The 10,957-nt window shown below is 18.2% G+C and overlaps 3 protein-coding genes across 3 annotated transcripts; 2 read left to right on the top strand and 1 right to left on the bottom strand.

Moving 5' to 3' along the window:
* Positions 1 to 18: 18 nt before the first annotated feature.
* PGAL8A_00443500 (peptidyl-prolyl cis-trans isomerase, putative) lies at positions 19 to 2,258 on the top strand (the record flags this gene model as incomplete). Its single annotated transcript, XM_028673178.1, has 4 exons — positions 19 to 140; positions 329 to 1,644; positions 1,769 to 1,830; positions 1,953 to 2,258. The coding sequence occupies 4 exons, from the start codon at positions 19 to 21 to the stop codon at positions 2,256 to 2,258; spliced, it is 1,806 nt and encodes a 601-aa protein (XP_028529657.1).
* A 905-nt stretch (positions 2,259 to 3,163) lies between these two features.
* DGK1 (diacylglycerol kinase, putative) lies at positions 3,164 to 6,800 on the top strand (the record flags this gene model as incomplete). Its single annotated transcript, XM_028673177.1, has 2 exons — positions 3,164 to 6,669; positions 6,761 to 6,800. The coding sequence occupies 2 exons, from the start codon at positions 3,164 to 3,166 to the stop codon at positions 6,798 to 6,800; spliced, it is 3,546 nt and encodes a 1,181-aa protein (XP_028529656.1).
* A 384-nt stretch (positions 6,801 to 7,184) lies between these two features.
* On the bottom strand, positions 7,185 to 10,746 carry PGAL8A_00443300 (conserved Plasmodium protein, unknown function; the record flags this gene model as incomplete). The annotated part of the gene is made up of 8 exons (XM_028673175.1): positions 7,185 to 7,289; positions 7,368 to 7,526; positions 7,624 to 7,813; positions 7,903 to 8,011; positions 8,171 to 8,246; positions 8,315 to 8,427; positions 8,539 to 8,612; positions 8,693 to 10,746. 8 exons carry the CDS (start codon positions 10,744 to 10,746, stop codon positions 7,185 to 7,187), a joined length of 2,880 nt encoding a protein of 959 aa, XP_028529655.1.
* Between the last annotated feature and the right edge of the window lie 211 nt (positions 10,747 to 10,957).

The following is a 10,957-nucleotide window of genomic DNA, read 5'->3' as shown; positions in this document are numbered from 1 at the left end:
AAAAAAAAAAAAATTATAATGGGAAAACATAAACATAGTAAGGATAAGTTATATATTTTGCAATCAGAATATAGAAGAGATGCTGTGAAAAAGAAATATTTTAAGTCTCAAAATTCGACTTATTTACCTTTTAATTATTGGTGAGAAGATTTATAATAAAATAATCCAAAGAAATTAATTACTTCGTAACAATAAAAACTACAAATATATAATTTATATAAAATTATACATTTTTTTTTATGTAACATATTTAAATTATGTTCAATATACCTTTTGAAAAATAAATAGTATTATATTTTTATATTTATAATCATTTATATTTTTTTAGTTGCATAAGTTTAACACCATTTGATGAACCGTATTGCGATGAAAATGGAAGATTATATGATAAAAAAAGTGTATTAGAAGAAATGAAAAAGAAGAAAAATAATGAAAAAACAGAACATTCAATTAATATAAAGAATTTAATTAAAGCAAATTTTTACAAACACAATAATGAATACATATGTCCTATAACAAGAAAATATTTTAATAAGCATACAAAAATTATTCTAAATAAAAAAACAGGCAATGTTTATTCATCAGAAATATTTAAATTGTTCAAAAATAAGAACGAAATGTTTGATCCACTCACTCATGACTATATGAACAAATCAGATTTAATAGTATTGCAAGATCCTCTGAATACAAATAAAGTACAAGAAATAAATAAAGAAATTATACAAAAAAATAAAAATACAACTCAATCAATTCAGGAAAATGGTGCAATTATTAATATATTAGAAGAAGTTAAAAACAAAAAAAAAGAAAATGAAAAAGATATGAGGTACAAAAATGAGAGTGATATTATTAAGACAGAAGAGACTTACGAAAATATATCAATTCATAATAAAGAGGGAATAAAAAATGAAATGCAATTAAAGAAAACAAATATATATGAAAATGAAGAATTTAATAAATTAAATAAAAGGGATAAAAATATTTCTCTATATGATAGTGACAGTAGTGAAAATGAATTAAAAATAAAATGTAAAAATTACAGCGATAATAAATTAGCGCAATGCGTAACTTCAACTATTTCTAATATAACATACAAAAACGATTTTATTTATCTTCCTGAAAGTGAAGTTTATAATATAGTATATGAAAAAGTTCATAAAAATAAAAAAAATAGTTATGTAAGATTGATAACTGATATAGGTATGATAAATATAGAGTTATACGCACATATTTATCCCAAATTATGCCATAATTTTTTATTTTTATGTGAATATAAATATTATAATAACACAGATATTTTTAAAAAAAATGAAGATATTGTTTACTTAGGATCAAGTAAAAATAATTTTCATTGCGCAGCATCAGGATTTTATTGGAAGAAAAAATTGAAAAAAAATAATTTAAGAAATAAATTAAATGAAGTAAATATTCAAAAACTTAAAGAAAAATTAATGAGTGTAAATAGTGATAATGATAGTGATGTAGATATTAAGTATATAAAATACAATGATAATAAACACATTGGAGAAAATAGTTGTTTCGGTAACATTTATTTCTTCAAATATTATAACCAAAAATATTCAAATATGTTTTACATATGTTTAACTGAAAATTACACAACTAATGATATATGTATAGGGAAAGGTAAATTCTATATACAGTATGAAATATATTCTTATATATATATATATATATATATTTTATTATAAGATAAAATTATACTCTTTAATACTAAAAAAGGTTTTCTTATATTTTTTTTTTATTATAGTCGTAGGAGGAAATGAGACATTAATTAAATTAAAAAATTTAGATTCAGCAATAAATAATGATGTAATATAATAAAGGATAAAAAAAAAAAAAATAAAATAAAAAATAAATAATAAAATAAAAATTAAAAACTTTAATAAAATTATATATACATTTTATATTTATATTTATATATTTTATTATAGATGCATTATAGTCTAAATGAAACCATTATATATACTAATCCATTTAAAGATGTTATAAAAGAAATGAAAGAAAAAATTAAAACTGAAGAAAAAAAAGTAAGCTTACAAGAAAATATAGGAAGCTTCATAGATGATGAAAACTTTGTAGAAAATAAAAATGATAATGTAGGAAAATACATAAATTGGAATGAAATAAAAAGAAGCAATCATTTAAATAATGATGAAGAATTAAATAAACAGAGATTAAATATATTAAAAAAAGAAACTAGCTCAAAATTAACAAAAATGGATTTTTCATTTTGGTGATAAAATAAATATAACAATAATAAAACTAAATAAAAAAACAATATACTACTTACAGTCTGATTTTTTTTTTTTCTATTTCAAATGAATTTTATGTTATATTTTTTTTTATAACGACTTTAAAATATTTTTTTGTTATTCACTAATGAATATTTTTTTTTTTTTTTTTTTTTTTTTTTTTTATTTTACGTTTTATTTTTTTGGAATTTTTTTTTTTTTTATTCTTAAATTATATAAAATTAAATTTATCTTAATTTTAAAATTTACTTCTAAAAAACATTACATATTTATTTTGAAAATTTGTAATTTTATGTAAATTTTTTTTTTATATTATGTTACTCTTTCCATAACTTTTTTTCTATTTATTTAGATTCTAAATGAGAAAAAAAAAGATACAAAGAAAATATGAAATAAAATTAAGGAAAATTTAAAATATATAAAAATATAAAAAAAAAAAAAAAAAAAAAAAAAAAAAGTAAAATAACAAAATATTTATATAAATAATTTTAACAATATGCTAAACTAAATTTTCATTAATATTTTATTTGAATAAGTAAAAAATCTACAGGATTTTTTTTTTTTTTTAAAGTTACAATTACTATGAAATAGCTAAAAAAATAAAAAGCACTTATAAACAAAAATATTGTGTTAAAGATTGCCAGTTTATACACTTGAAAATCTTAAATTCAGCATAAGACGAAATATGTTTATAAAATTAAATTTAATAAAAAAAATTGATTTTGTATTAATCAGACATTTTACAATAGTTTATTTTTTTTAAAAAGTTGAATAGTTATGGACGTAAAAAAAGAAGAATTAATAATATTCTTATGTAGAAAAATATAAAATGTAAAATAAATTAGATATTAATATATACATAAAAATACATTACATAATATTCTTAAGAGATGGAAGATTTCGTATATATTGACAAAAATGTTTATCTAAATATTTTAATATTATTTTTAAAAAAATTAAAAGATTACTTAATACAAATTGGCATTTTAAAAGTAATATTTTGTTTGTGTATAATATTTTTAAGTATTTTTTTTGCAAAGAGAAAAAATAAAAAGAAGAAGAAAATTAATATTTATTTACAATTGATTAAAAAAAAGAATAAAAACATAGGATTTTTAAATAATACAAAATACTACTTGACTAATAAAGAGACATCAAATAAATATTTTTCAAAGTCTTGTGAAGATAAAAAAATAGAAGACACAAAAAACGGGTTTTATTATTTAACATATAGCTCACATATATTTTATTTAAAAACAATAAATAGAATAGAGTTATGTAATGTATGTGAAGAAAATATATATTCATTTATTTTTCATAAAAAAAATATTTTTGAATGTGTTATTTGTAGAAACCAATGTCATATAGAATGTGCACCCAATTCTAATTTAATGAGCTGTAAAACGAGTGTATTTTTTAAAAATAAACACAAGTTTATAAAACTAAGAAATTATTCATGGAATAATAAATGTGATATTTGCAACAAAAAATTTTATTTTTTTTCTTTTCATGCGCTTGTGAAACAATATGTGTATAAATGTATTTGGTGTAATAAATATTTTCATTTAAAGTGTTTAACTAAGAATTTTGCCAAAAAAAAGACAAAAAATGAAAAGAATAACAAAAATATATGTACATATGGTAATAATAAATATATATTGTACCCATATCAACTATCAGTTAAGGAAAATGTTTTAATAGATTATTTAGTAAATTTTTACAATAAAATAAATGAATTGAAAATTAAAAATGATGATTTAGTTTTAAATTATACTATAAATGATTTTAATAAGTTTCATAAAAACAAAAAAAATATATTTGAAAACATAGTACAATCTTCAAACAAGAAAAGAAATATAAACGAACTGTTATGTTTTGATTATATAAATAATTTAAATTTTTTTCTACATACTAAGAATAAAAAAAAATATATAGTTTCAGTTAATCTTAACTTTTTACTAAATTTTTTTCCTATTCATATACCAATTTACAAAATAAATAGTAACAAAAAATTTCTTTTAATATTTGTAAACGTAAAAAGTGGAGGTCAAATAGGAAAAAATTTATACCAAGAATTATTAATGTATTTTAATCCTATACAAATAATAAATATAATAAATAAAAAAAATGTTTTAAATGTGCTAAATATATTTAAAGAGATGTTTTATTTAAAAAAAATTATTCTACTTATATGTGGAGGTGATGGAACTATAAGCATTTTTATTGATACCTTAATAAATTTTTTTTTAGAGGAAGAAATGTCTTTATTTAAAGAAAAAAATAAAGAAATTAAAATTAAATGTGAAAATTTTACTAATGTAACAGAAAAAATTAAAGGTAATAAAGACATGCTAAGAAACAAGCAAAACAGTAACGAAAGTATTCAATTAAATGAATCTTTCAAAAATTCCATAAAAGAAAATAGCGAAATTGATGCCAATAATAACACACATAAAGAAAATATAAATACATATGTTAATATTGATCAAAATAAAAGAAGGATGGAAAACTGTAATATTCACGAAAAATATATAAATGGAAAAATAAATGATATTATTAACACGCCTACTATTGCTAATAATAATAATAATAATAATAAAAGTGATGTTCATGATAATAATGCTAATTTTAATTTAAAAAAGAATGTTATTAAAAATATTAAGTATGGATATAATCTTAAAAAATTTAATTTTTTTGAAAATAAAAATGTAGAAGCACCTTATGATGATTCTGTTGAAAAAAATTTTCAGAATGAGCATTCATTGGAACATGAGTCGAAGAAAAATGATAATTTTATGTACAATCATAAAGTAGAAAAGTTAGAAAATTCCTATATATCTTCTATATCTGTAGAAAATGAAAAAAGATATAACAATACATATAGTGATTATAGTAATAGTTCATCAAATAATTCAAATATGAAAAAAACTCTAAATAATAATACATCTGTATTATGTAAAAAGAAAAAAAAAAAGAATAAGAAAGCTAACATAGAAAGTGATACGAGACAAAAAAATTTTTTAAATAAAAATATAAATAAAACTAAAAATGATTTGAATAAAGAATATAACAGTTTAAATAAATTTAGTAACGGAAAATATAATAGTGTTAAAGGTGATAAGATAATTAAAAATAATGATAATAAGAAAGATATTAATAATAGTAGTAATAACGATAAAAGTAATGATATTAAATGTGAAAAAAATAAAGTTTATATCAGTGATAATAACAACATGAGTGTTATTCAAAATGATAAAGAATTAAAAAAAGGAAGTAAAAATTATTTATTAGATTCTTACATTTCTACAACACCAATATGCATAATGCCATTAGGTACTGGCAATGATTTGAGCGTAAGTTTGGGATGGGGGATTGAATATAATAGTGATTTGTTTTTTTATTTAAATAAAATAAAATTTAGTAGGAATGAATTAGTTGATGTATGGAATATGAAAGGATATGATTTAAATAATAATTTAATTTTAAATAATAGCTTCATTAATTATTGTGATATTGGGATTATAGCTAGATTAGCATTACATTTTGATAACTTAAGAAGAAATTTTCCTCACTTTTTTAATAGCAGAATAGGAAACAAAATTTTATATGGTGAAGTAGGTTTCAGAGATATTTGTTTTAATACATATAAGTATAAACTAAATAAAAATATAAAAATATACTGTGACGGTAAAAAGGTAAATTTAGATGAAAACTTAGAAGGTGTGTGTATAATAAATATACCATATTTTTTAGGAGGAATAAAAATATGGAAAGATGATGAACTAGAAAAAAATTATTATTCAGATATTGAAAGTGAAAAAAAAAAAAAAAAGCTATTTAAAAAAGATGATAAATCATCGACAGATTACTTTAATAACAGTAATGATGGTCGTTCAAGCAGTAGTGATTTATTTCAAGGATGCGATGAAATTTATAATAAATTAAATGCTAATAAAATTAATAAAAAAAAAAAAAAAAATACCCAGAAAACATGTGAATATAAATGTAATAATGAAAATACATGTTCTAAACTAAAGAAAGACGAAATTATTAATAAAGATGAAAAGAAATTTAAAAATAACAAAAATGATAACATTTATGATCACGGAAACATATATAAATCATATAGATTAGATTTTTATAAACAAAAGAAAGTGCAACAAAAATATCGTAAACAAAAAATTAATGATAAAATTATTGAAGTTATTGGATTTAGAAATATTTTCCATTTAGTTCAAGTACAAATAGGGATATCTAAACCAATCAAATTATGCCAGGGAAGTGATATAGTAGTTAAAATAAATAGAAAGTTTATTCAAAATAAAAATAAAATATACTTCCAATATGATGGAGAACCCGGAATTCTAAATATGCATAAATTACATTTTACTCACAAGTAAAAAAAAAAAAAAAAAAAAAAAAAAAAAAAATTTTGAATTTAAGTGTTCATAGTATATTTTATTTCCCTTCTTTTTTTTTTTTAATAGATGCCAATGCTTGTTTTTGTCACCAAAGGATATAATATGAAGTAAAATTTGCTTAATAAGCAATTTTTTTCTTTTTTTAGTTAAAATATTTTTTTTTGTATTTACAATTAACATCAATATAATTGAAAATTTAAGTACATATTACCCTATTCATTCATTTATTTTATTTTATTTTATTTTATTTTATTAATTTTACTTGATATATTTTTATGTGTATGTATTAATCATAAAAAAAAATATACATATTTATTTTATTTCTTTTCATTTGTGTTTTTAAAAAATAAATATATCGTCATATAAAATCAACGAAATGTTAATAAAATGAAAAATTAAAATTATAATATAAATTTTATTCTTATACATTTTATTTTCTTTTTTAAGATTTATAAAAATTGTAGTCAATATATATATAGTAAGTTAGAAATTATTTTTTATTTTTTTTTTTTTGTGTAGTTTGTCTATTTAAAAGTTTGTATTTTTTTGAATCATTTTTACTTAATGTAACTGCATTACGACAACCTTTTCCTCCCTTAAAAAAAATAAATGCATATATATATATATATATGTATATAAATACGTGTAATTATTTTTTTTTTTTTTTACAAACCTCCCAAAATTTTCCGCTTTTTTTAATTTTTTTTTCTTTTTGGCACACACAAACTTCATCATCACTGAATTCCCTGTAACAAAACCCACATATAATTCTTCTAGCAATATCACATTCATGATTACTATTTAAATCATGACAAGTAGGGCAAGGAAATATCTTTAAAAAAAAAAAAAAAAAGTAAATAATTATGAAATAGCTACAAAAAAAAAGAACAAAAATATAAATATCTTATTAAAGAAATGTATAAATCTACTTTGTTGCAACAAGGAAATTTAAATAGCCTATGAGATTTCTTAAAATGTTTACATGCTCCATTATTAACTTCTATATTATTTATTTTTATAACATTTTTACTTTTTTCTATTTTTAAATTATTTGATATACTTAACACTTTTTTGTTCGATTTTTTTTTTGTAAATAACTTATTTATCATTTCGTCGATTCTAATAATATAAAAAAAATAAAGATATATGATAGTTAAATAAATAAACATATATATATATATATATATATATATATTATTTATTTTTACTTTTTTATAGTATCATTATTTGCATTAATCATTTCGTCAAACGAAAAATCATTATATTTAAATTCTAATTTAGTGAAGCAATTCTGACAATTAGCATTTATTTCTTTACCTAAAAGAATTAAAATATTTAGTATATTGTATATCATGTATACAAAATATATATGAAGTTCATACAAAAATATATATATCTTATATATAAAAAAAAAAATGCTAAAATATATATATAATAGGAGATATATATATATATATAGATTATAGTATAATATACCTGATGTGACATTTTTGAAAATACTTTTTCTACCACAATTTTCACAATTCATACTGTAGTCAGCAGTTAACAAATCCTGAGAAGATTAATGTATAAATATACATAAATATCTTATATTTTATATATTATTTATTTTTACCCTACCATTAATGAACACTGGTTAAATTTTAAAATACAAACGCAGCTATTTTCCAAAAAACATATATTTCTATAAATTTCAATAACTGCACTATTACAACAATTTATGCAATTACAAACTATATTTTAAAAAAAAAAAAAAAAGAAATTTATATAAGAATAAATTAAAAAAAAAAAATATATATATATATATTAAATAAAAAATGTAAAATATAAAATTAGTAATCTACCTAATTGCGAATCATCTTTACTTGTTGATGTTACTTCAAATGTATTACAACATCTCGTACAAACTAATTGTAACCTAAATAATTATAAAAAAGGTATACATAAAGATTCTCTCTATTGAAAAATATATAAATAAATAAATATATATACACTTACTTTAATGATACTGCTTTATACATTGATATGTTTTTTAATTGAACATTATTCAAAAGTAAGCTTTTTCCTTTAATATTTATATTATTATTAATATTCATGTCATCACTATCAATATCTTGCTCAAGTTCTTCATTATTTTTTATACCTTTCTTACTATTTTCTTTATATTCATTTTTTTCATTTTCTTCTATTTCCTTCACTTTTTCCAACTCCTTTTTCATTTTTTCTTTTTCTTTTAAAACAATAGATCTACAATAAAGGAACCGCTTCATACAGTCATCAGGGTTTTTACTTTTTACAATTTCACTAATTTTCATCCATTTTTCTGGACAATTTTTTAAGTTTTTATAAATTCTTAATCCTTCCTCAAGTAATGTTTGTTCTTCCGATTTCCAGTTCATTATTTTTTTTTTCTCTTCTTCTCTTTTTTTTTTTTTTAATTCCTCATTTATATTACTACAATTTGTTTCATTTAAAATTTCATTTTTTTTATTATCTTCATTTTCATTTTTTTTTATATTTTTATTTTCAACCTTCTCGTCACCTTTATTTTCACTTTCATTTGAATCAATATTTTTGTTCAGATTTTCAATTGTATTTTTATTTTGATTTTCATTTATATTCACACATTCATTTTCAATTTTGCTAGTTTCTTTTTCTTTTTTAAATTCTAATTTATTAGCATTATGTGCAAATAAAACATTTAATTCGTTTAAATTATCACCTTCATTATTTTTAAACTTAAAATGTTCTTCAAATTTTTCATTATTATTATTATCCAAGATAAAACTTTTATTTTCATTAAAATTGTTCTCATTTATATTTAAATTGTTTATATTTTTATTTTCATTTTTTAAATTTTTATTTATATAATTTTTGTCAGAAGAAGTTTTAGAGAATTCATTCTTTCTGTATTTTGCGTAAGGATTATTATCTTTCTTGTTATTTATTTTTAAATTGTAATTAGAATAACTTTTATTTAAATTATAATTATAAAAATATCTATTGTTAAACTTTTTATTAAAATAGTTTTTTTTATTTATATTATCTGTGATTTTACTATTATTTCCTTCAATATTTTTAACATCATTATCATTGTTATTATTCTTTTTTTCACAATCATTTCTGTTATTATTACTTTTTTCATTAATTTCATTATCTTTAACTTGATTATTTCTAATTATATTATTATTATTGTATATGTTTTGATTTTTTTTAAAAGATTTTTTTCTATTGAAATTATATGAATTGAAGTAGTTTATATTTCCATTATCATAAAAATTATTATGAATTTTATGATTCACTTTATAAGAATTGGTATAGTAATTATTTAATTTAACATCTGTGTTTTTATAAATGTTATTTGTATAAATCTTTTTATTTACATTACCTTCTACATTTATAAAACTATTTTTAAATTTATTATTGTTGTTATAATTCTCATTATTATTATTTTTAAAAGTATTTTTTAATGTATTAATCATATCATTTATATTTTCACTTACTTTAATTTCACTTGTGTTATTTTCTTCTGTGAAATTGTGAGGGTTATTTATATTTTTATTTTTTGAGTTTTCGTAAGGGATTTTTTCCTTTCTAACGAATTTATTAAATTTATAATAGTCCTTATCGTGAGAGGTTTTCTTATAGTCATTGCATTCATTTATATAACTCTTTTTTTTTAAAGAGTTGGCAGAGAAATTATTAGTGCAGTGAATACTTTCAGTTTTATTCATTTTATTGATTTTTTTATCTACAACATCTATTTCATCGCAAAAATCATCTTTGTTTTCTAATGATGAAAAATCATTTTTTTTTGAAACAATTTTCTTAATGTTTTCTTTAAAAGAAATATGTTTGTTTAAATCATGTGAATTGTTTTTTTTTTCATTTGAATAGTTCATATATTTATTATTTTTTTTAAAATTATTTTTTTGAAAAATGTTTTTGATATTTTCATTTGAATTGAGCATATTTGCATCATTTTCTTTGTTTTCATTTAAAATTTGGAAATTTTCAACAAAATTAATTTTTAATCCATAGTTGAACTTCATATTATTTAGGACAAACAATCATTTTATCGAATAAATTTTTTTAAATATTATTTGTGTTCAAATATACAAAAAAAAAAGAAAAGAAAAAAAAAAATAACATTAAAAAATTAATATTATATATATATATATATATATATATAAGAAAAAAAATAAATAAAAAATAACATTAAAAAAATTATATTACAAAGCAAAAAAAAAAAAAAAAAAAAAT

This window comes from Plasmodium gallinaceum (assembly GCF_900005855.1).
Source record: "Plasmodium gallinaceum strain 8A genome assembly, contig: PGAL8A_v1_119, whole genome shotgun sequence".
NCBI classification, from domain to species: Eukaryota; Apicomplexa; class Aconoidasida; order Haemosporida; family Plasmodiidae; genus Plasmodium; species Plasmodium gallinaceum.
Note: the sequence above shows the minus strand (reverse complement) of the source record. Positions and strands in the feature narration are given on the sequence as shown.